Below are 26,259 nucleotides of genomic sequence, written 5' to 3'. Positions count from 1 at the left end.
ATAAATGGAAAGATTCATGTTGAATTCACTGGACATTGTTACAACCTATTTGGGAAGTAAAGCACTGTTTTATTTTGAGCAGGGAGATCAAAATCTCCTTCTTGCTCTGTAATCTCTTCAGGGGAAGAAACTCTGTCTCCCTGTCCTTATGTATAAACTATATTACTTTATGGGTGTTACCAAAAATCATGTAGCGTACAATACTTATTACTCCTGTTTCGTATATGGAAAGAAAGGAAATACAGGCCTGCAGCACCAAATTAGACAAGCTATTTCTGAATGAGCTGATATGTCTGTACATGACCCAGTACAGTACCTTGAACGAGTCCCAAAAGCAGTATCACCTGGTTCCTGAGTTAACATGTCCATAAGTTCCATGATGAGATGGTTCTTGTTTGTAGCACAGAGGTATTTTAGAGGTACAGCTCTGTAATGCTCCATTGCAGGCATCTTGTTGCATGCTGATAAAATGAATCGTTCTCCCAAATCACCTTTTGGCACAACTGAAAACATTGCAATATTTTTCTGATTACTGGCTTCATGCCTTCATTGATGTTCATCATTTGTAATTTTCTTCTTACATGCCCTTTACAATTTTTTTTTAAGAGGAATTCTCTTTTATTTTGGATTTGTGAAGGAACTGGGAACTGATGGAAATAATAATCAGTTGGTAGCTGAAGTTTCTCAGGGACTAGCCCAAAGTCCAGTGAAATCCATTTGAGCTTTTTCACTTTATTTTAAATAAGAGTCTGAAAGAAAAAGCGTCCTTTGTTCTTTTGTCTAAGTATTGCGTAATTTAGGATTCTATATTTCATTATTTTGTGCTCTGCTACCAAAGAGATTCTGTGTCCTAGATCTACAGCAACACAGTATTTTGTGTTTGTTTGCTGTCTTACACTCATTAAAATAAATATTTCAAAGAAAATACTTGGAAATAAAAATTGCAGAAATGCCAAATGAGCAACTTCTTGTAGCTTATACTTAGTATTGACCTCAGTCTTGTTAGAAGTTCCTTTGGAAGGCATTTGTATCTCAGATGATAATCTTTTATCAAAAAACATTCTGGAGCAATTTAATTATACTAATCGAGTGAAAAAGAGTAGAAGGATTTGAGGGAGGCCAGCAATGAAAAACATAAATTTAATCTATTTTTTTTTTTTTGCAGGTAGTTTAGATTTTATTTTTCACACAAACAGGGTTTGTCTTCCTGATTATAAAGTAGTTGCAAAAAACTATTTTAATTGTAGGTGACTTTTCTTACAATGATAATAATATACAGGAAATGTCACTTAGTGGAAACAAGTTTTGTTTGTAAAGAAATGAATTATCTTAGCAGAACAAGGAACTGTGTTTTTCTTTTGGATATGAACATAAACCAGGATTTTATGTACATCTTGTGCAGAGAAACTGCCAATCTTATTCTACAAAATTTTGCTGGCACTACATAATAATAACCTGTAGGGGTTTTCATTGGCCTGGGTTTAAGATTAAATGTAAAAATGCAGAACGTTCATCATTCCCTCACTGTATGTCCAAATTAAATCTCTACTTCCCATTTTTTCGCTTGTTCCCACATTCCAGGGAATCCCTCAGTGACAGATAAACTTGTCAATATAAAGAGGTGTAGGCAGTTCTCACTGTTCTGCTTAGCCTAGTCCCAGAATCAGAAGGCAGGACACCGTATGGCATGTCTCTGTACCTCTTCTTGTGGCAGCGCTGACAAAGTCTGCCAGGGGATTTGTGAACTATCTCCCCAAAGCAAAGTGAAGGAGTGACTGTAACGCTTGCGCTGGTTGACATAGATACTGACTGTGTAGCGTAGCTAATAATAGCTAAAAATTAGTGGCACGGATTTTAGCATAGGCTGACAACCAGAGTACTTCTTTGCTTGGGACTCTGGTCTGTACTTCTGTTGCTAATTTATGCTGTTGTTCTCTCGCTTCTATTATTACATACACTAGCTGGTATGACCGTTCCACCCTACACTGCAGTCTCTCTCCATCTTGTTCTATAGTACTCTGTTTCATGTGCATCTGCAGTCTTTACTTGTTTGAAAATTATTTACATCAACTAGCATTCACACCGCAAATCCCTAGGCTACATGGCTGGTTTTCCTTTTTTCCTGCCTATACTGATAGCTGCAAAGAATGCAACAGCTGGGCAGTTTAACAGTGATCAGAAATGTTATTTCTGTAGAGGGTGCATTTTACCACCCATCTTTTCCAAGATGCAATCAGACTAGGGCTTATCTTCTGAGTACATTTGAAGAGGTTATCTTAACCAACTTCTAGGAATGTTGTATTCATGTATTTTTCCCTATAAGACAGACAAATCTGTTAAGTGTAAGAGGGTTACATTTGTAGTAATCAAAGAAAATCACAGGCTTTGGTTGGATTAAACAGCGGGAGGTTTCAAATCAGCCAGGAAATCACAAAGTAAGCTGAAAAGGAGTTTGCCAAGCATTTTTGATTCATTCTGGTCATCACATAGCAACAGTTTCCATAACTGTCAGCATTTTCAAAGGAGCAATGTCATTATTTCAGCCACAGTAACATTCTGAAATTCAAGAGGCTATTAACAATACAGAGAGAATAAACACCAGCCCTTTCCTCCCTATATGAAGAAGCCTCCATTTACCACCTACGCACATTTTTCAGATAGCATCTATCGGAGACTTTCGGCGTAAGACATTTCACTGTCAGATTTTTAATTTCATATTTATATTAAAACTCTTAAGACCACCTGTCATATTCAAAGATACATTAGATACACAGTATTTCGAGGAGAAGTTTCAACTTATATTACTGTTGTTCATCTTTATAACTTACCCTGCTGCTCTGTGGTGTACACAAACCCAACAGTAGATACTTGCCAAATAGGAGCTGAATTTATCAGGAAATTGTGTGTAGGGAAGAAGAAAATAACTGAGTATCTGCTATTTTTTCATGTGTTGTTAAATCACCCTCTTGGCTTGTACATCTGCATAGACTGAGTTTATTCTTTCTAATGAAAAAAGGAAGCCTCAACAAATCGCTTAGGAAAAGGAATTTTTTACTATTAAATTTTAAACCCTGCAGGTCATGTGTTTGAGCCAGGCTATGAAGAAATTGACAAAGGTAGTTCCCAATCTTAAGTAATAACAGACCTTTTAGGAATAGATACAGTAGGTAAAAATACTATTTCTTGCAAATGTAAGATACCATACAGCTTTCTACTGAGTTCGTGATGCAGAGAATCAACATCATGGTAATGATATAGCAAAATAAATCTTTTGTTTATATCCAGCTAACCTAAAGCAATATAATTATTCGCAGAAAAGCAGTCTCTGGAACTGCCAACAACATGAAATTATAGACAATCAGTGATATTTCTCCTCATTGCTTTAGTGGTGTCCCGGGATCACGAGAACTTGGAGGCACAGCGAGGTTCCAGGAGGACATTGAATCCAGCTCTTGGGATTTTGCAGGGACTTTAATTAAAAGATGCTGAGTCCTGTTTTCCCTCGTCCCTGTTTTTTTTGGCAGGTCTTTAAAACCTGGCTATGCATCCACTTCCGCTTGCCGTAAGCTCATATGCTGTTTGATACGGCTAAGCAGGGTGCCTATGCTCCTCTGGGTACGTAAGTGTGGAAGTATTCAAGTAGCCAGTCATGTTGGATTCAAAAGGGCTGTTAAAGAACATAGTAGAACCTTTCCAGCGAGTTCTACAGTTGTGGTTAAACAGCTTGCACAAGCCATAATACTTGGTGCTAAGGTGGGCAGAGTGAAAGCAAAGCAATTACATGAGTAGGAACTCTATAGTACGTCCTTCATCCATATCGTACTCGTGGAGTTAGGCTTCTGAGGCTAGTCTCTTGGCCTTGAAGTGTATCCATGTTAGTCTGAAGACACTGCAGAACCAATGTGTATTTACTCTTTTAATAGATTTTGTTCCCCACAAAGTCATTTTCATTCTCCCATCTTTCACATAGAACGTAAAAGTATAAGACTTTTCCAAAGTAAATGTAATATTTTCTTGTGCGCCTCAGAGAGTAAGTCATATAGTGTTGGCCAAATAGAAATTATTGGTATACGTTACTATGGCTTTTCTCTACACTGCTAGAACATTCTGATTTTCTCTCTGTTCCTTAGCACTCCCAGTTATAACTATGCTCCAAACCCAGACAAGCACTGGATAATGAGGTATACAGGTCCCATGAAACCTATACACATGGAGTTCACTAACATGCTACAGAGAAAGCGCCTTCAAACACTCATGTCTGTGGACGCCTCTATGGAGATGGTAAGATTAGTACTCACTTTTTTTTTTTTGCTAAACAGATGCATGTTTCTTGAGTTAAGCTCCAAGCTGTGCTGTATATGAAGATGAGGAGGAATGGAGGAGGGCTGCATCAGTTTTTTAATAGTATGTAATCCTCTCACCTCTGAGGATTTTGTCTGTTCAATGTGTAAGGATCTGCATCTCCTAAAGGCAGTTGAGTGAGTTGGGTGGTGTGAGATGATTTGTTGCCACAGAGCCACTATGGATTAAGGAGAAGAGAGAGAGGGATCACCTGAAAAAATGTGCATCACAAATTCTAAAACTGTATCATCTGATAGTGAAAAGTCATCCTACAGCCTGTTGGAGATAACTACCTAACTGTGGGCCTGTTTTGATCTTCTAACACTGAGTTTCTGAGGGAGAAGAGCAGCAGCAAAAAGTGATGCTACAGGAGGCATAACTGGAATAATGGTAAACCCGGCCCAGGACATTAGATGTTAGAAGTAAATAAATACATAGGTACTTTTTAGGTTTTTTTTTTTTTTTTTGTTTGGGTTTTTATTTTTAATTAAGTCTGCATTATGTGACAATGAAATCTCTTAGTGCAAGCTGGGTGTCTTGAACGTGTCTGAATTAGCTAAAAGCTACTCTGAAAAAGAACGGGTTTCCAGTTGTAAGAAGGTAAATTTAAAGGTGTTGCAATTTACTGCTTGTCTCTTGGCATTCTTACTCAAAGAAGGTAGAACATAAAATAAGAGGAGTCCTGTAAGGCAAAGATGAGATTATCTGGATGGAGTTGCATCAACTTGTTAGTAATGTCTTATAATTACTGATTCAGGCAAGTATCATCTCTGCTTCATATTAATGGACCTGTTTAGATGGATCAGATACCAGCATTAGGGGTACTACACTGTTTTGATTTTCTGTTTAGTAAAATGGTTTCACTTTGGGTGATTCACTGCAGGCAAAGTCAGTTGGGTTGTTTTTTAGTTGTAATCGCCAAGTTAGCCTGATCTTTTCTACTGAATTATGTACATCTAATAAATTTTATTTTGAAAGATATTTCTAAAAAAAAAAAAAACCAAACCAAACCACCCAACCGAAAAGAAACAAACAAAACACACACCCCCGAAATCCAACAAACCAAAACAAGAACGGGGGTTTTCTTCTGTGCTGATGTGTTTTGGATCTATGTGAGGCACCACTTTGGTGGTGCCCCACCACCTTTGGACCTTTGCAAGTGGAAGTACCACATAAGAATGGATCTTTGGTGCTCAAGTCAGTACATTTCACATAACGATTCTTGTGTAAATCCATAGAAGCAACCACAGACTTAAAGCTCCTCTTAATTCTCTGTGTTAGTTCTCCAGCTAGTGAGAGAGTATGACTGAGTGATATTTATCTAGAAGAGATTTTGCAAATATTGTGCATAATGGGGACTTATTTGTCTGAAGGCAAGATCGTTGAGTGTTGCTTAAATAAGTGTGGGATTCAAAATGCTGTCATTTTATTAAAATTGTTTGCTGCAGGAAAAAGATAAAGGTGGAGAGAAAATTTTAGAAATGCTTATCATCTTGAAACTTTTATCTCTGTTACCGTATATATTTAGTACTGTCTTGACAGCTCTCATGCAAAATAGTGAACCCAAACACTTTTGAGAATGTGGCAAGCTAATGTGTTTACCTGGAAACGGAAAACAAGCTTGTCTTGTAATAGCCACAATTTTCAGTTACTAAAATTGTTATGTGATTATGGGTTATTCAGAGTAGTTCATTGTGATAACCGAGTGCCATACTGAACTGTTGTTATTTATTTGTATATTGTGCATAGGCAGAAAATGATATGAAAAATTCTATGTATAGTACTACTCAGCAGAATGAATTTCGTATTTTGTTTTGGTTTTTTTCAGATTTACAACATGTTGGTTGAAACAGGTGAACTGGAAAATACATATATAATATACACAGCAGACCATGGTTATCATATTGGGCAGTTTGGGCTGGTGAAAGGAAAGTCCATGCCGTATGAGTTTGATATCAGAGTTCCTTTCTATGTCCGAGGTCCAAATGTGGAGGCTGGGTCCTTGTAAGTTCTCGGCTATTGTGTGTGTCCATATGTGTGTGTAGTGACCAGAAAAATCCTTTATGTTCACATCTCGAGACATATTGACCTGGCATCCAAATGGAAGCACAAAGTTCTGCCCATCCTGACCAACTTCCTGCTCAACTTTGGCAGAAAAATAAATCCACTCAGAAAGCAGAACTGATGGCGTGTGCTGCGGTAACAGTCAAGGATTTATGCCGTTGCCTTTCTGCTTGCGTCGGTGTGCAGCACAAGCCACTACAGTTTAGTGGATGTAAAGGATGTAAAGTTGAAAAAAGCACTTTGAAATATGTCCAATCTAGGAAATGCTTATTTGCCCCCTTTTGAGGGGTGCAAGTAATACACGTAACTATGACATTTTCAAGGTGAAAAATATATTGTATAATGTTCACTGCCACAGTAGGTAATTATTGCTGAACGTTAAAGTGGAGTCACTTGTTTATGAAGAAGAATGTACATAGTAGTTCATATATTATCATCCACAAAAGATTCTTTTTCGTTCATCCTTTGAGATTACATGGTTAGGGCTGTTTGTCAGATGCACGCAAGCATGCAGAATATGACTGTTAATTAAAATGGTAGCTTTGATCAGCTAAGAAATTATGTAAATACACTTTCTAAGCAATTATTTCAATAGCAAATATTTGCACTTAAGTAATGATTTTGGACAGAGTGCCATAATTTGCTGCCTTTTATTTATATGACTGTGCATGTTTTAGCATAATTAACACACACGAAGTCTTCCACACAGAGGTTTTTTTCTTTACCTCAGAGGAACAGAACTAGTGTAATACGGCAGCAAATAGTTATTAAAAAAAATCTCGTTCCATTTGCTGGTTAAATTCACTGATTCACGTTATCAGTAGGCACAAAAATGTTAAATTCTGTGGATACTGCACTGTGTGTTTCATTTATTTACAGCAGTTATGTGTGTGAAATAAACAATATTACCTCTCTAAAGAGCAGGGGAGAGATTCCTCAGGTGGAATTAAACATATTACCTCAGCAGTGAAAGATGTTTGTCTGCAGCAGCACAGAATTTCCAGTGAGCTGGAACAGCCTTCTGAGAACGTGCGCTCTTTCCCTTCGACTGCAGTTTTTGGTATTTCTGGAGAGGCAGTGCTAATACAGCCCAAGTGGATGGAGCTAGTTTTCCTGCAACATGCAGTACTAGAGACCAGCCAGCTCATGTCTGCTCTAGTTCAAGGTTCCTTATACCCAGACACACATAAAAGCTGTGAAACCTTCCCACTGAATTTTATTTTTCAGTGGCTTCTGAAGATGAAAAAATATTTCTTTTAGAATCAGAGTAGTCAGTCTGACAGACTGTAACAGAACAGAGCCCATCACAGTACAACAAATAGGAAGAACAGGATAAAATACCTTGGAGGGGGAGTATATCAGATAATAAATTGATCCTCCCTTTCAGCCTGTTTTTCTTTAAATGATATAATTTCAATCATCCATGTTTTGCATGAACCTTATGTTTTTCCTGCAGAGTAATTGTCATGACTCTCTCTGATAGCAACGAAGTTTTGATAGCAGTCACTGTAGCAAGTCATTACTAAGCTCTCATTTCTATCATCAAATATGCTACACCACAATTATTAGTAATTAAAATCAAATTAGGTACCTCAATTTAATTCATCATCCATGCTCTTGTCAGTGCCTGTTTGCTCGCTCACTCAAAAATGTAGTAATTTTTAAATTGTGTCTCATTAATTAGTGTGAATTTAGCAGCTTTCTTCTGTCCTGTGTTTTGAGCTAGAATTCTGCACTGACATGTATAGCAGCCCATCTGGTCCCATCCTTCCTTTGTGCCTGCAAATCATAGCATGGTGATTCTTTATTTTCAGTGCTGTAGAAGACTGTCTGTGTAGCAGCATGTTCACTAAGAAATTGAGCGCCTTCCTTGGTATTTTTTTTTTTTGTTAAAGAAATAAGGAAAATAAATAGTACACAGCTGATAAACAGTATGTGTATATGTACTATTGTGAGTAATTACACAACACTGTCATAGAAATGTTTGAAATTAGTTAGTAAGGTTCGACATAAACTGAAAACTTTTCTGCAAAACCAGGCCCATTGTAAAACCAAGTTGCATGATTAGAAATTCGGGCATTCGTTTAGCTACTGAATGCCAGGCTGTGCAACTAGATGCTCTGATCCATGGACTGACTCATATTTAGCTGTGGCAGTTCAAGGGATTTGGGAACAGGAGCTGTCTGTACTACTCAGGAGCTGATGACAATGTTTTAACCAAATTTGAAATCAGTCTGAGTTCAAATATTCTCCTGTTAACTGTGGTAGCTGAGGAGCATGTGCCAGACTCTGCTAAGTAGCAGGGTATGACTGTTTCTACGTGTTTGCAGAATGGATAACTGTGCACTTAGGAAGACTGATACTATTTCAATTAAAGCTGTTATTTTATTTTTCTCTCTTTTTGTTTTCTTTTTTTTTTCTCCATAACTGCTTCCTCTCTGCTTTTTCTTTCCTGATCCCTTTCCTTTTCCTGTCTCACACTCTACGTTAGCAGCAACTTTGAGTTATTTACTGTAGTATCTAGCAATATATTTCTCCTCATGTTCTCCTCAGAACATGCTTGCTGTGATATGAGCTGAGGTACTTATTTCTATACCATATTTTGAAACAGATAAAGCGTGTGCTACCTGCCAAATGTGCTTTTTAATAAAGTCATCAGCGTATTTGGCAGACACTGATTCTATAAGACATCCAAGGAGTTTTTCCAATGCTTTCTCATGTTTTGAAAGACTTTTGAGTGCTCTTTTGCAATAATTAACTAACTTTGCCTTATGAATTACTTTGCTTTCTCAAAAATACTCTGTGCTGAAGTTTTAAATCTTCATATTTCTCCCTCTTGAGGTTATGCAACTTACCTATATTTCACTTTTTTATGTCCTTCATAGAAAGGAATTGTATTGTGTCCTCTTTCCTTATTTGCAAATGTCACAAAATAAGCCTTTTCAGATCCTGGTCTCTGTGAAAGAGCTGCAGTTGCTTGGTATCATTGCAGAGACTTTAAACCAAGTTCTCATATATGTTTTTTCAGGAATCCTCACATTGTGTTGAATATTGATCTCGCACCTACAATTCTAGATATTGCTGGGTTGGATATTCCATCTGATATGGATGGTAAATCCATTCTAAAGCTTATGGATTCTGAGAGACCAGTGAATAGGTAAGAAATGGAAAAGTGCATAGAAACTTGCATGTGTTTGTACAAGAGGCTGAGCAAGTATTCAGCAACATGCAGCAAATTTAAAGGAAAATAAAATTACCATGTAGGTGAGTACATCATTCACTGGACAATCTAAAGACCCATTTGGCAATATGTAACTGACTGCAGTTCTTTATTTTCGTTTTGTCAGGTTCATATACTAGCTATATAGCATACATGGCATCTGGATATACTAAATGTAATCTGTCTAGCAGTGAGAGGGTACACATGAAGGTCTTTAGCTATATGAGTTACAGATTTTAAATGTCTCTGTGGCATCATTTGTAGCAAAGCATTTCATATTGAATAAATTGTAGAATAATTGAGTTGAAAGTGTTGGTTGTGTATCAGACTATAATAAAGACAGGCTAGCATTCAGAATTGCACAGCTATTATTTGAGACCTTCCATCAATAATTCCATTGGAAAAAGACTGAGGAAGAGAATTAGACTGCATACTTGTTAGAGAAAATCAGCAGAAAAAGGGAAGGAGAAGATTTGCTTTACAAGCAGTTGGGTGGAGGGAGAGGGGAAAAGGAGCAGCTGCTTTAGAATTGAATACTTTAAGGGTACTGTGCAGGTTAAGAACCCAAATTGGAGTCAGGAAATCCCAATTTAATTTGCAATCCTTTGTGATCAAGGACAATTCAGTTAATCCCCTGTGCCTTAAACATGCTTATGTTGAAATACTTGTACAGTGTGAATCTGTTGTGGATTTTGTCCCTGTGAGAACAAATCTGTCCTATGTTTGTTCATGATTTGCACTGGCGAGGCATATGTGCCTGCTCTATAAAGCTGAATATCCCCTTGTGCAGTTATGTGTAATGTTTCTCATCTGAATTGGGGGTGGGAGAGAAAACTGGGGCATGACTTGATTACTGGTTTTGTGGGAATTGCTTCTTCCTCTCCTCATTTCTTCCTAGGTTCCATTTAAAGAAAAAGATGAAGGTGTGGAGAGACTCGTTCCTCGTGGAAAGAGGGTAAGGAAAGTGTTAATCACAAAGCCCAGTCTTTTTAAATAGTAGGGTACTGAATAGCTGAAGCCAAAGCAGCACTCTACCACAGACCTAAAGCCATTTAGCTGTGCCAGCAGGGACACGGCTGCAGTATGCCTAATGGCAGTGATTGTGTGATAGGAGGAAATGTATGGCCTTTGCCTACAGCCTGCATAAGTGTGCTGTTGGGGTGGGGGAAGGGGACTTTCACTTGGATTGAGAGCTGGGAAGGCATCCCATTTTTCTTTCAGCTGCTGCCCCCCGACCCTCCTTCATGTATCATGGGAGTATGAGCAACCTTTCCTCTCTGCGTGTTCATCTGCTGGCCATTCCCTCTATGCCTCTGCCTTAAATCGTAACACAGGGCGTGGGGGGGTTGCAAAGTGCAGCCCTGTAGAGTGAGGAGGATATGGTCTCTTTATAGACTGTTGTTACTGTCTGCCAATCAGACATGAAACACACTGTCTTGGTTTCGTGTGTTTTTGTACTCTCCCCAAGAGAATGATATGAGTAACTCGTGTTAGTGGAGATGATGGTAAGTACTGGTTTCTACTGGATGGAGTTTGGGCCACCAGTGATGCTGTGGACTTGCCAGATAATGTTCTACTCTGAGCCTTTTCAGCAAAATGTATGTGTATCTTGGAATTGATGTTAAGGCAAATTATTTTTTTTTTTTGTCTTTTTCAGTAAACTGCTGCATAAGAGGGAGAATGAAAAGGTAGATGCCCAAGAAGAAAACTTTCTACCCAAGTACCAGCGTGTGAAAGACCTCTGTCAGCGAGCTGAGTATCAAACAGCTTGTGAACAGCTTGGCCAGGTAGGGCATTGTACCCCTGACTGAAAGTAAGCAGTTGTAGTTGGGCCAAGCTTAACACCTTAACTGTGACAATGTCCTTCACCTTGTTGACAATGCCAGCTTATAAATCAAATGGCACATTCTGTGGCCTTTGCTCAAAACTGTATTACAGCATTTATGAGATTGACTGTCAGTCAGGAAGTTGCTGATTCAAGTGCCTCTGTATTGATTCCTGGCTACTGTTAAAAGAACTGCCTAGGCTGTTCTAACATTTTATTCCCCAAATAGAATGTGGTTTGGGATTCATTAGTGATGAGAAGCTACAGTGAACCTAATGGATTGGCCTCCTTCAAATACATATAGCTTGCTTTGCTTTGAATTCTTAATTTAACTCATTTTGCTGTTATTATTTGGAATTGCATACAATAATGGGAAACTAACGTTCTGGAACTCAATGTATCCCTCCTTTTAACAAAAATATACTGTGAAAACACACGTGCAGTTATGACTGCAGGCAGTCTGTGTGTATTTGGGCACAAAGCTCATTGATTGTGTGTCATTTCTCTTGTTACGTAACTGTTCCGGGCAGATATGAAAATTTGTTCATTTTAGATCCAAGTTATGTAGAAGAAATTCAGGAAAAAAAATTTAGAGTAGTATCAGTACATGGTCTTGGTGCAGGAGAAGGTTTTGCAAATTTACCAAAGCAGTGCAAGGGTATATAGCAAAGTTGTCTGTGGTAGCCCCACCCTTGGGGGAATTCTCATCCTCTGGAAATGTGGCAAAATTGCCTCTGCCGTTGCTTTCTTATCCAAGTACTGGTCAGAGTACCCACTTCCAACAGCTGTAACTTGTTCCGCCCATGGGTGTGTGGACAAAGGGGTGAAGGTAGATGGGTCCACATGCTAATGTGTCTGTTATTAGACTGGCATGACCTCATGCCCTGGCAGCTCAGAGGGCTGTCAGAGTAATTCAGTCCTGGAATATAACTCTTCTTGCAGACACGATCTGAATGGCTTACCAAGGCTATAGTCAGTAATGGGCTACTTAGGCTACAGTGGTTCATTTTTTACTGTCAAAGGGCAGACTCCCTGTTTCTGGCAGTGTACCTGTGAAATGAGTCCGTTGTTCCTTAGGTGTTTGGATCCAATTCACATGTATAAGCGTTTTCCAGATGCTCATTTACTCCTCTGGCTTCTTTGTCAGATACAGTATACAGAGAGATTATAATGTCCTGTTCTTCCTAAAAATACTGAATTTAAAGAAGTTTTCTGTGCAGTAGTTTATTGTCGTCAGATGTCTTGAGCTGGAATTTGAGATGGGTGGGAGCAAGCCATTGTTCTTTGAATTTGCAATGTTCTTTTGAGAAACTGGGGGAAAAGTCATTGTTTCTGCTACAACATCAGCCAGTAAGTAGTTTGGGGAAATAGAGCTGCTTTTTTTTTCCATCGGTATTTTCCCTTTGAGAGATTTTTCAACTTCTTCCTTTTGTCTTCATCTTCCCAATTATTTTGAATGTTATTGTAAGAACATAGGGGAAGAGAGACTTTCCAAGTCCATGTTGTCACTGAAGCTGTCTCTTTGCATAAGGTAACTTAGCTACATTCAGGCTCTCTTACTCTAATTACCACATGTCTCACTTGTGGAAGAAAGGGGGAAGGCCCTGTATTGTCTACACACATTCACAGGCTTATGTTTTCTTCCATGGATGATAAAGTATCTCTGACATCTGTAAGAAGTGGGCATAAAATGTCAACTCCGTACTCAGAATTGCCAATAAATTCTGAAGTGAAGGTGTGCTAATAGGAGATGCATGTGCTGCATCCTCATTGTCAGGAGACAGAGAGGAGAAGAATTGTTTTGAACAGTTCAGTCAGACGTAATTGGAAGTGATAGGATGAAATTGAGCAAAAAAGAAATTTAAGTTGGACATCAGGAAAAATTGCCTAACAATCAAGTCAATTAGAGTCTGGGAAGGGCTCTCAAGGGAATCTCAATCCATCTAACCCCCGCTCTAGAGAATATGTCCTAGTAGTCTGTCTAGACAGCAGGAATAGTGGGAGATGAATGTGCTTATGTGAGGATAAATTGTGTCTAAATATGGGTGCACCCAAAAGTCTTTTCAGAGTGAAGCAAGCTTAACTTCTCAAATGACAAATGGGTGTTGTTTGTTTGCTGGTGCTGTTCACAGCTCTGCATAGTGAGTAGAATGAGCCCTAATGAATAACGTGCCGCTGCCTTGGGGGAGTTTATGGTATACAGATACAGTGGTTATTTAGCAGGTGGCTCCTGATACTGCAGGACACTTCATTATCCTGCATTTAACAGTATCTGGAGTGTTCAGTGCAAAAGGTGAATTTTCACATCCTAATGTAAAGATAAAGAGAAGTCTGGGTCAGAATTAGGTGAAAGCTTGCTAAAGTCTTTGGGACTCTTTCTTTTGACTTAAGTTTTGGGGACCTGCTAGTCCATGCACAGAGAAGTGGCAGGGAATCTGAAGTGTGAGCAGGAGACAAGAAGCACAAATGGAGGACAAAGACTCTGAAGGGGAGTGAAAGAGGAGAGACAAGGACAGAGCTTAAAGTAAAGGAGAGAGGTAAAGAAAGCTTTGAATGTGAGATGGAGAATTTGAAATTCTGCTTTGTGAGCATGCAGGTTTCTGAATACGGTTCTATCACCACAAAATGCTCTTCCTTTGCAAATCTCTGTCACCCTCCTTGACCTATAATCGTTTTGATAAGAGAGCACCAGGATCATGGAGATGAGGCTATTCATGCTGTTTAAAACCTTGTTTCAGAGTCCATTATGTGGGATTTTTTGGCAACACTAATATATGTAAATTCTTCTGAGTGCAATGGGAATCTGTGTGTTGCCATGTTTTCTTTTTCAGTTGGTAGGGTTTGGTCTGTGTTAGTTATTTGCATCCAACAAAGGGTGACTGTAGGCTCAGATGAAAGAGCAGCTCAGCATTTATATTCAAGGATTTAAAAGAGATGAGCTCTTTCTTTCCACATGAAATAAAAAACATTTATCCTGGTACCTAATGGCTTCCACACAAATTTTTTCTCTTCAGTGTAGTTCAGCCTTTCATTCTAAACTGGCTGGTAAGTGGAAGCTGACCCACTTTTATCTGGCGGCCTGCATTAATGTGCTTTTGTGGAAGCCAATTATGATATCAGCATTGCTCTGTAGAGTATTCCCAGCAACTCCACAGTATCATAACAACAGCTGCACAAAATCTCCAAGTCATTTGCCAACTTTGTGCACATTTGTTACCCATGCAATACCTGCAGCACTACTGTACGTGTAAAAAAAAAAAAAAAAAAAAAAAGGTATTTAAAAATATTAAGTTTGTCTTTAGCAGGACCTGGCATAGTATGATGATATTGCTAACTCATGAAGAAAAATAGTTGTCTGAATTCACATTGTTTGCTTTTCAAATCCTTTTTATTTTCAAAGCTCTGTTTCTGTGCAGATGTGATATAAGCAGAATTTGCCTTTAAACAGCATTAAAAATACCATTTTATATGACTGTTTTCACAGGAAAACATTTAAAATTAAAAAAATTGCACTTTGTTTCCTTCAGATGTTCTGCAAATGAAAGGTTTGATACACAGTTTTCCCTTTGATTACTTTGTGCTGTACCAGGATCACGAAGGGTTATTCTAACTGCCATGAAGGTATCATAAGCAAAAGCATGTCACTTACTCGATCGGTCCCCGCCGTTCTCTGACATAGCGTGGCATAGCAGTGATGAAGACTATCCTGAGCAATGTGTGCTTTCCTACCGCAGTTCCTAAAAGTGGTACATCTAGATCATATTCCTGCCACCATAATCATCATTAGCCATGGCTCATTGCCAAGATAGGGGGTGAAGCAGTGGATAGGGTAGAGGAGTGGAAAAAATAACTTATATTTTCTCCTTTTCCTGAGGTTACTGTAGCTTGAACTTAGGTTAGCCATACCTAGGAAACCAAGTCAGGTTTTATAAGGAATTTCTTTGAAAACTGGGATGTAAGTTTTTTCTTCTGGGTATCTTTTGTGGTTGTCCAGTTCTTTCGTACCTAGCAGAGATATCCTGAGGTTACTAAGGAATTTAGTTTCTGTTGATATGTGAAGCGTATCAAGCCAGCTAGAGTCCAGATAATTTCAGTAGCTCTTTAGGTGGATCTTTGGAGTATCTGAATCCCAGTGCAAGTTGCATGTGCTCAGCAACTTTTAGGATCCGGTTCTTAATCTGTGATTGCAGCAAGAAATTACTTGTTGATAACTTCATACATTAAAAATTTTGTCAGCCCTCAAACTGATAAAATTAGGAGGCAACAAACCATGTAAATTAAAATTGTGATGATTTATTAAGGCTGTTATTCAAGGATTGTATTCCTTATCAGGAATTATAATTAACAAAACTGGTTTCCTCCTTTAGCCAGATGAAACCTATAATGATTTCCAGAGGCTCTTTTACTTATGGGCTTTTTTGCTTGTTGTTGCTTCACAAAACCAAGAAATTTGCATCTCTTGTTAACTGCAACTTTTAAACTCCTTGTCATTACAGTAGTGGTTGTTGCAAATAGCTTGCCAAAAATCAATATCAACATTTAATAAAACCCAGAAATTTTTCAGGTATTCTGATGAGTAGCAGTGTAGTTTATCTCAAAAGACAGTGAGCTGGAGATCAGGAGACTGACTTCAGACTTAGAGCTGTTATGGGCTCAACATGGCACCTCAAACAAATCAATTCCTCTTTTGGTGCTGCTGTTTTTTTCTTCCACCACTAATGTAATTTCTGCTTAGGCTGCACTTGCTTCTTAGCTTCTGCAGTACCTAACGCAGCAGCTGGGACTGTTTGATACCTCAATCCAATTATAATATTAATAATAAATGAATTACATAATTGTAATCTTAAATATAGCTGAATACCTGACTTTTTCATTTGCGTGCTAGTTGATTGTCCCACCTGCCTCACTTCAGCTACAGTTTGTGGCATTAAAAAGCCCTCCAAATTTTCTGTCAATTTTTCATCCATCTTCTAATTTTGAGTGATATGTAGTGTGTGACAATTGGAATTGAGCTGAGGCCCCAGAGGTCCAAATCTCCAAAAATCGTGAGTCTAATGAAATAATGCCCAGTTGGAATAAAGACCAGGCAATGCTATTTATATATTGATGACACGAAATAGAGGAAACCAAACTCAACCTTTGCCAACAGAGCAACTGGAAAAAGGTGGGGGGGGGCAGGATGGAACCAACAAAAATGTTAAAAGATCGAGAAAACAGTACCTGCGGGGAAGAGCTAAGGAACTGGGCATGTTCAGTCAAAAAATAGCTGAGGAGAGAGGAATCTGTCTGCCTGAATCTGAGATGTTATACAGAAGCCATAAGCTAATCATTTACAGCAAACAAGAACAGAGTAGTAGGAGACAAAGAATGGGAAATTCAGGTTGACTATTTCCTGAAACATTTCCTGAAACTATTTCCTAACATCTGAGCAGTAGGACAAGCTGCCAGCAAAAGCAGTAGAACTACCTTTTGTAGAGAAGGGGCTTGTGTCTCTAGATTTTGCTGGTTTGTCCTCATTAGCCCAATGAAAAACAAGACAAGGAGCAAACCACCACAAAGGAGAAGAACCAACTAAACTGTAACTTCAGCTGTTTCATACCAACTGAACTGTAACTGTACTGTTCCATACAAGAAAAAATGTGTCCTGACTACTCATAAATCAATTTAGACTGGAAGTTAGAGTATTTCTAGCCAGTGAAGCAGTTCGTTTCTACCTCACCATCCAACGTGTCAGCAAGGATGGGGTTCAGGAAGCATCTGCATAAACTAAAGACAATGGATATTGCTGAAGTGTTTTTGTCAGGTTGCTGTCAGGGACAGAGGACTTCATTATCCTGCAGAAACTTTGATTCCTAGAGCCTATATTCCTAAAACTCTTAGGGAGGGAGCCTTGCTGGCAGCTAACTGATCAGACAGTTTCACTTTTCGCTTCTCTGTAAAAGGGAACAGAATCTCTTTTGCCTAACAAAAAGAGGAGCTGATGAGATACAGCATGATGGTTTAGGGCTCAGCTCTGAAAGCTGTATGTTTCAACTGGAATCTTTTCTTAGCAAGGCTTGGGCCCTTTTCCCCCAAAGAAAACAATGTCAATTGAGATTCACTGAGGGAAATGAGTAAATTGTAGGGAAAAATCCTGCAGGGAAGGTCATAGCTATTTATTTTTGATTGGGGCCTCAAGTAATGACATTGAATTAACATCTGTGATTGCTGTAGCAGTAAGAAGACATTGATGCACAACAGTGCAGAAACCACTTCATGGTGATGGGGTCTGTGAAGGAAATAATCGGGTTTTGACACACAGAAAAATACAACATGTCTTTTTCTGCTAAAGCATCATTTGCATGTTCAAGGTGAATAGTGTTACTGGAGGAAAACAGGGCATCTGTTCAGTCTACAACTGCTGCTGTTAGGATTCAAGTTTCATGGATATTGAAGTCCTAATTTACTCTTGATACATATGGCAGGTAGCTTGGGCTGGAGGGGAGAATGTATGTTCCAAACTGTCTTTTTTTTGCCTTTGCAGTGTACCTTTGAACAAGATTTGTGTTCAGTAGCATTAATTTCTCCATTAAACTAAAGCCCAAACTCTTCTGCGTTGCTCACAAATAACTGAGTAGCATGTGTGTGCTGTGGGAGGTAGGGTAGAGGATGGAGTAGAAGTGTTAGAACAAGCCCAGCACAGTAGGTGGCAGAACGCAGAAGCACAGCAGCTAACTTGGCCTGCCTGAAGGTGGTGGGAAATCTCCAGCTGGAACGGCTTTAATGATTAAATGAGGTGTCTGGAAAGATTTGCACAATGTGAGCTTGATGGACTTCAGGACATATTGCAAAAGCCATTTATTTGATAGCTTGAGTAGCTGTTCTGCAAGGCTTGGCAGGAGGAATGAAAGGTTCTTCCTTTGGAGTTTTGATACAAGTGGAGATGAAGATTGGGGGGGAGTCTGGGTTTTCCACTGACTTTTAGTTTATGCTAAACTGCACTCCTTTTCAGGATGTAGCTCTTGTGAGATGTTACGAGCTATAGAACTTGAATTAGGTACGCATCTTTTGGCCTAATGAAGAAAAGACATGAAAAGTTGGGGATAAGTCGTGAACTAAGGGCACTTTGTTTTCTTGACTGGTTTAGTTAATCCACTACTTCTATGTAATTACATTTTGCTGCTGGATGGTTATCATTTGCACCTGTGAGCCAAAGTATCTCTGGGGCACTCTAGAGTTCTTTGTATAGGGATTTAATTATTTAAGTGATTGCCTCATGTGAAATACTTTAGTTGCTTCCAGGGTTTGACACAGGTTTCTGCATGATAGTGTGCTGTGCACTAGAAACCAATTTAAAATGCCAGAATGCACAGTGTTTAAGGCTTCTTGACTTGTTAGGCACAGGTTTTCACAGTTTCCTTGCAATTGCTGCCCTTTTTCCCTAAGTTTGAAGGCGTCCTGTGGAAATGGCTGCAACTGATACAACCATGATACTGACCTAGAGAATTTGTGTTTGTACCTACAAGCAGACCAAGGGTACATTGAATCCCAGACATATTCACACACTTGCCTGTATCTTTTTGGGGAAAAAAGTAAGTGTTTGAGACCTTTTTTTTCTTTTTGGTGTCCCCTTTGTGTGTTCAGTGTTTGCTTCTAAAGTCATTTATGTAGTTCTGCACTGCAGTAGTTCAGCAGTGGGCCTGTTAATGCATACAATGTGCCCTTCCAGCAAAGCCCTTTAGATGTTTTCACTGTAGCATACAGCTGCCTTGGAAAGATTTAAACTGCACCAAAAATTAAAGCATTTTTTCTAGTTCACCTGGAGGGGAAAAATGGGCATTGCTTTTTTGACAGGAGATGAAAGAAATAGAGAAAAAATATTTTTGGGCCACACATCAGAGCACTTATTTACAGTAGTTCTCATCATGGCATTTAACTTGCCCTCTGAATCTTCATTTTTCATGTATCAGATACCTACAGCATAGAGCTTTACTGAGCAGAAAATGCAGTTGTTCATGTATTTTCAAAACCAAGATTCAGCTGAATTGAAATGGGAAACAGCTACCAACTTTTTTACATCTTTTTTTGATTGTGAAAGAAACCGTTGACTATTCTAGCAAAATAACTTTTACTTCAAACCTCAATCTGTATATCAATCAATGTTAGGCATTTAGAAAAAATAATAATAAAATTAAGACTTGCAATTTATTCTTCAAAGGTTAATTTTGTTCTACACCTCACTTAGGTAAATGTGTCCTGCTTACAGATGAAGACAGTCATGCAAAGATGTCCGATTCAAATGTCTTACTGTCAGTATCTCTCATTGATTTCCTGTGATTCCTTGTGCTGAAAGTTAAGCTGGGTTTATCTGCATTGGTGCAAGGCTTGGATTCTGCAGGAGGTTGGACACAGTATCTACACTGCAGAAGTAACTGTAGCTCAGGAGACTTGGCATCCAGTTGTCTGAGGAAATACGTGGACACATCATAAAACTCTGGTTGTTTTAAATGAGAGGATCCCCTGTGGACATAAATAAATCCACTGTAACTCTCCATTTCACTTCTGAGTCCTGTTAAATTCTGTATTATAAAAGCACAGTGATACTGTTTTCTTATGTTGCTGTCAAGCAAACAATGGAGTGAAATTCAATGGAAAATGTTGGCCTTGCTGTCCTAGCCTGGGCACACCTCTGAATGGGAGTTGAAGTGCCTGAATCTCCCTTGCAGAGCTGCAGGCCGCTGTAAAATGTCATCTCACTTGGGAGCTGTTTTCCCTTCTGTTGTTTTATTTGGAAAATTCTCAATATTCCATTGAGTTCTGGAGGCACAGGCTTAGGATTTTGTAATAGGGAAAAAGAGGAACGCCTCTCAAGACTCAGCAAAAAGCTGAAGTGTTTCTGAGAGTCTCTATTTAAAGCAGTAGCAAGTGCTACTGTGAGAGGTTTTTATGTATCTCAAAGCCTAGCTCTGTAGCTAGTAGTGTGTCGGTAAATTAAGGAGTAGCTGAAATTATTTTGTGATGTATCTGGGAAGTGGGTAAAACTTCCGTGCCAGGCTGAAGGTGGCTAAACTCCCTTGCCCTTGGCACAGCTCTGACAGCAGCACAAAGGGAGCGGTAAGCAAATTACTTCAGGTCTTGAGTAACAAGAGATTACTTGGAGATTAGCGATGAGAATTTCTGTAGTTTGAGTGGAAGAGGGAGGAGATTCTCACTTTGCAGACATCCAGTGCAACTCACCATTGCTAGTCAAGCCCAAGGGTGTTGAATGGGAAAAGCTACTAAGAGAAACACTCAAGATGGAGGTAAACTCATCTAACTACAGACTTCCATAGCTGGTCCAGTCATACCAACCCTTTTAAAGGTCAGTGAAGAGAAACAGACACTTCTGCAGGGCAATCCTTTTTCTTATCTCCTTTATATGGCTGCCTTAGGATGAAGTGAATTATACCCGGGAAGTGACTCTTCCTCTTCTTTGACTGTAGAATGGTTCTAGCTAACCAGCTCCGACCAGATCCTTACGGTAAAGGAATCCTCAACTTTGATAAAATCATGCCACCATCAGGCATTTGAACTAGGAAGGAGGACACTCCCCTAAAAAGACTTTTTTACTGTCTTGTAGAGTATGGGATGGGGCTGAGATTATATGCGAGCCTGGAGCCTGGTGCTGTTTTAAAGGTGTAATAGTGGCATAGATCCCTGCCAGCCTGACAAACACGCTTGCTGGTAGGCAAGGGTTCTGTTCAAACCTGTGGATAAGGCTTGAACATCCTTGGTTTATACCACAGTTACGCTTCTGAAAGTTGTCACTTGTTTTTAGTTGTAGTATTGATTTTGTTAAGAAATTCCCATTGTCCTGGCTCCAAGAAACAAAATCACAAACAAGTGCAAGAGTGTATTCCAAAGAGTTCCTGTTTTGTCTGAAAATGGAAGATTACAATAAATCTGTTGTGGTAGTAGGTGATAGATGAGCCCCAGCTTACTACAGTGAGGAATCTCTGATAGATTGCTGGAGCTGGCCATTAGACAAAGCACAGTTGGGACAGAATTTTAATGACCAAATTTTTCTTCCAGAAATGGCAGTGTGTGGAAGATGCCAGTGGAAAGCTCAAGCTACACAAGTGCAAGGGAATGGCGAACTTGGCAGCTGCAGGCAACGGCAAAGGCACCTCCAATATTTTGCCCAAGTATTACAACAGGAATAGTGAAGACTGCAATTGTGAAGAGAACGAATACAAGCTGAGCCATGTCGGACGGAGAAAGAAACTCTTCAAGAAAAGTAAGTGAACCCGCTGTGTCTTCTGTCTCTGCCTTAGAAAACTGTTATGAGTTTGTTCACTAACGTGCGTATTTGTCCTGATTTTCATCAGCATTGAATTCTATCAACATATTTACTGTGTATCTAACTGCGAAACAGTGTGCCTCGTATTGGACAATCAGATCTGAAAATATCTCTGTAGGAAGAGGAGTGTTTTGGTCCAAAATAGGGTCCTATGTTTATGTTTTTTTCCAGACTGGGAAATACAGGACACACACTGAAGTGGCAAGTAGCACATCGTTACACAGGCCATGAAACATGAGCAGTGTTTTACAGCAAATACTCCAGTTTTCAGTAGGTACTGCAATGCTTGGAGCTGTTACTGCAGTAATTTATTTTTAATAAGGATGTGTGTGCTTTGTTATAGAAGCTGCTTGCTTCTAACGTCCTTTTCTTGTGCACAGTCAGCAGAGATGAGGCTGACTTTTAACCAGAGATCACATCCAAAGGGGATGACTCTGTTTCTGGTTTCCTTGGCAGAGATCAGGTGCTTTTTCAGAGAGCCTGTTTCACTGGCTCTGTGTTAAACCTCAGTCGGACTAACATCTATATTTGAAGTACATAGTCTAATTATAGATTAAAGAGGCAAACGGCAGCACAGAATTATTATTCACTTGTAATGTTTCTTTCGTCTCACTCCACAAATACAGAGCCTTAATTATTTAGCAGATTAGTCTTTCTGTATAATGACCTGGCACAAGCTTCAAACAGAGAGTTAAAATTGATTTTCTCCCATTATATTTGCCTTGCAAGCTGATTAGTACCTACTAAGCTAATTTTTAGTTGAAAAAAATTATTGGTTCCAGCATGAAATTACTCAACTGTACTTGCTGTTTAAATATGTGGCACAGCAGATAATCTTTAAATAACACTAGAACTTGTAGTTCAATTACCTTTTTCTTTTTTTTTTTTTTATTTTGAAGTCACAGAGAAGAAAGTTCAGGCATGGGGAGTCAAATAACAGGAGTAGGTAGAAGGCACTTAGAAAAGGAAACCAGTTTAAGTGAGGGCAGCATAGTGCTATCTGATAATACTTAATGCTTACTTAAGTACTTTTCATCGGTGTCATGCTTCCTAAACATTAACTAATTTTCAAACATCCAGAGGAGGTGGTTAAGTGTATAATTACCTTTACTTTATGTGTGAAGGAGGTTGCAGTAGAAAAACTGAAGGTTGCTCCCTGTAGCAGAGAAATCAGAATGGTGGTTTTTTCCCCTATGCTCTGCTCAGAAAAGGCAGAGTTTATATCATACCCTTCAGCTCACTTGCCTCATTGAACAGTAAGGCATAAACTTTAGCAGCCGAAGATGGGATGTTGACAATCATGTTCCCATTGCTTGGGTCTTGAGTGAAATAATTGACTGCACAGATGCTTTGGTTTTCCCTTTGCCCACATCCCGGGTGTGCCATACTGTGGAAGATATTAGCTTGGACCTGCTGACATAGACTCTTTGGTTTGGTGTTGGCTGTTCTTTTACATGCGCTTATCTAATAAATTACCCACTGAATGCAAATGAGCACAAAGCAATACAAGTCAAGGTAACCTATCAAGGTTTTTCTAAACAACTTGCCTAGAAAGCTGGCTCACTGGATTGTGAATGGTAAGAGGGTGACCTGGGTACTCATGATGCGTATTTGGATTTTTGACCTGTTTAATGGACTTGAGATAAAGTGCTGTGTATGCTGGGTTGCATAGTTCTGAGGGCATCTTCGGGCCTGCTAGTCAGAATCTGATGAGTGCATGGGATCATACTGCAGCCCTGCTTCATGACAGTGAAAGCTATTCATCAGATTGAACAATAGCTAAATAGATAATAGAAGTTTCGAACTGGACTAGGGTCACATCCACATTAATGCTTTAGTTCACAGCGATAGTGTAGATTTGAAGGAAACACCCTGATCACTCCCTTCTGTCATGCACAGTAAAGGTGGATTTGCGGAGAGCAATTTTGACAGATTCTAGTCTACAGTCATTTGCAGAAAACTAGACTGGATACTCTCTTCTAGGGTGCATCGAGTGTGTTGCAAACCTTGATGGTGGGGGTGTGGGGATTGATCTTTCAGAAAGATTAAAACAAGTCATGTGTAGTGAGAACATGTGGTCTAAAAGACCAGGCTACATTGCTGATAAAAGGGCTGAAGCACCAAATGTTTTGAAAAAATAATTACTTTCTAATATAGGCATGGTCTAGACCCATTGTCAGGTGCAACAGTGTTTTTAAATTGAGTAAATTCAGTTGCAAAACAGGGTCATGTCATGTACACGCCATTCGGGCCGTGTCCGAATGCACCATCACCTGCAAAGCTCTTCCGTGCCAGAAACACCCAGGCATTAATATTCGGTATATCTGCGTTTGAGTGTCAGGAATGTTCGCATTTCTGTGTCCTCTTTTTATTCTTTAGTATATTTTTATAAGAAAGATGAAACGAAGCTTTGCAGTAGGAAGAAAATTTGAAGTAATAGTGAGCTGTTAAAATGTGTTGTGGTCTGTTATGTTTTTCTTGCTGTGGATTTGATCTCCTCCTCCTGTGATGAACAAGTGCATGTGATTAAAGGAGTTATTAACCTGCATGTGGGGAAGTGGTGATAGGTCACACAGATGTGTGGACAACAAACAGAAGTGTGTACAAAGGGGCTAGTACATTTTTATTCCAATTTTCATGTCATTCGTTTTTCTTTTGAGGTAGTCTCAATGCTGGAGCAAAATTACCTTCTTTGTTATTTAAAAAACAAACAAACAAACAAAAAACCCAAAACAAAAAAAAACCCATACACACACAATGACAAAAAACACCCAAACAAAACCAAACCTGAAAATCAGTTACTTTAAAGATAATCCATTCAAAGTATTAATTTTTAATGGCAGTTGTGAGAAACTGCATGTAAGAAAGTTCTGGGGTTGTTGTTTTTTTTTTCTCTTTGAAGTATCTAGACACACAGATTCAAAATAAGATTTCTAGAAATCCCTAGGTACATAATGGCTAAGAAAAAACACCTCTAAACCTTTGTCTGTATTTGTAGACACTTGATATATTTTTAAAAATTTGACTTCAAAGTGCCTCATTTTACTTTGGTGTTGTAGAGAAGCAGCATTTCTTTCTATAAAGTTCTGGAAAATACATAGACATTACTGGGAAATGTCAAGCAGGAATTCATGGGGCTAGCGGTGGATACTTTCCTCTTGGCATGTGTAGAAGCAGAATCCTTGCATGCCAGTTTATTCTGTCATTGTTGAGTTGCTGGAAAAGACATCAGATTCAAAGTTCCTACGTAGAGGAAGTGTCAGGAGGGAAGACCAAGAGTTCTCTGTCTTCTGTAGTGTTCCCGCTGAGTGCCATGCAGTAGTTACAGTTGGTTACAGTTGTCTTAGTTATCCCTGAGGGAACTGTCATTTCCAAATGATCTCAGTGTTAAATCAGAGATTTGGTGGCTGCAAAATAAGTAACGAGGCTCGAGATGAGGATGTGTGGTGAGTTAAATATAAACTCGAAGGCTGGGCATGTTTGTATCAGATATGAAGTTTATGGGTTTATAATACAACATTGCCTTGCTTTATTCAGTTGAATAATAGTTTTGGATACTGCAGTTCATGCTTTCACTAGACAGTGTTGAAACCCGAGATGCTACCAAAAAGCAGTTGTAAAAAATCAAGTGTGTTTGAGTCTCTAGACTGACTGGGGAATTCTGGACCGCAACAACATACTTCCTTGCAGGTTCCAGCAAAGACGAGCATGCTTGTCGGGTGGTCTGGGAAGACACAGCTGGATGAGTGGGGCACTGAAACGTAGTTAGCTTTCTTAGGTTTGAATTTCTCAGGACTCTGTTTCCAGACTCAATTCTGAGGATGCAACTTTTTAGCAGTGCCATCTATAAGACAGCTGGCTTCTGTAAGGCCGGAGGAAGCGAGGCATCGAGACTCATAGTCCTTACCAAAGCCAGACTTTGAAAAAGGGAATATATAGGTGTTCTGAGCCAAATATTTAACAACCCTTGATCAACTTTGTGGGTTGTGTACACAGGTGAATGAATTGGAGAGTAAAACTTGAACCTGGGGGAGGATCGACTAATAAGTAATTAGACATTGGTATTTATGCCTGCAGTGCACTTGGCAGGTGTGAGAGCACAGCACAGATGAATATTGATCTTATTAAATATTTTAACCTCTTCCTCTGAAAATAACGGGGTTTGGTACTAATCACAGCGCTGAGTCTGCACAGTGGATAGCACGTTGCAATAAAGCGATACACAAAGTCCTTTGTGCTGTCTCACTCCAGACCAATTTGTTCGTTGTAAGGCTGGTTAGTTTGGCTGCAAGGGAGGAGTAACTCCGGGCTTCTAATTCTTCAGGGACATGTATAGACAACAGTTCCCTGCAGCTATCTGCTGAGGTCCAACAGGCTGGATTGGCACATGAGACTTGGAAGGATGGTAAGTTGTTAGTTGGCTGAGCTTAACAAGGTGAAATGAGGGAACAATTAAAGAAATGGGAGTTTATACTTTGAGTGTAATTGTTA

The 26,259-nt window shown here is 39.2% G+C and overlaps 1 protein-coding gene across 2 annotated transcripts in view; it reads left to right on the top strand.

Moving 5' to 3' along the window:
• The window catches only part of SULF2 (sulfatase 2), a 63,395-nt gene that overhangs the window by 24,645 nt on the left and 12,491 nt on the right, over positions 1–26,259 (top strand). For both annotated transcript variants that reach the window (XM_086474539.1, XM_086474538.1), the window contains exons 5-10: positions 4,131–4,281; positions 6,170–6,345; positions 9,434–9,562; positions 10,524–10,580; positions 11,283–11,412; positions 21,501–21,705. In XM_086474539.1, coding sequence (XP_086330665.1) covers positions 4,131–4,281; positions 6,170–6,345; positions 9,434–9,562; positions 10,524–10,580; positions 11,283–11,412; positions 21,501–21,705 — 848 coding nt within the window. The remainder of the gene's footprint in view (positions 1–4,130; positions 4,282–6,169; positions 6,346–9,433; positions 9,563–10,523; positions 10,581–11,282; positions 11,413–21,500; positions 21,706–26,259) is intronic.

The sequence above is a fragment of the Leptosomus discolor genome, chromosome 17 (assembly GCF_034619465.1).
Source record: "Leptosomus discolor isolate bLepDis1 chromosome 17, bLepDis1.hap2, whole genome shotgun sequence".
In the NCBI taxonomy this organism is placed as follows: domain Eukaryota; kingdom Metazoa; phylum Chordata; class Aves; order Leptosomiformes; family Leptosomidae; genus Leptosomus; species Leptosomus discolor.
Note: the sequence above shows the minus strand (reverse complement) of the source record. Positions and strands in the feature narration are given on the sequence as shown.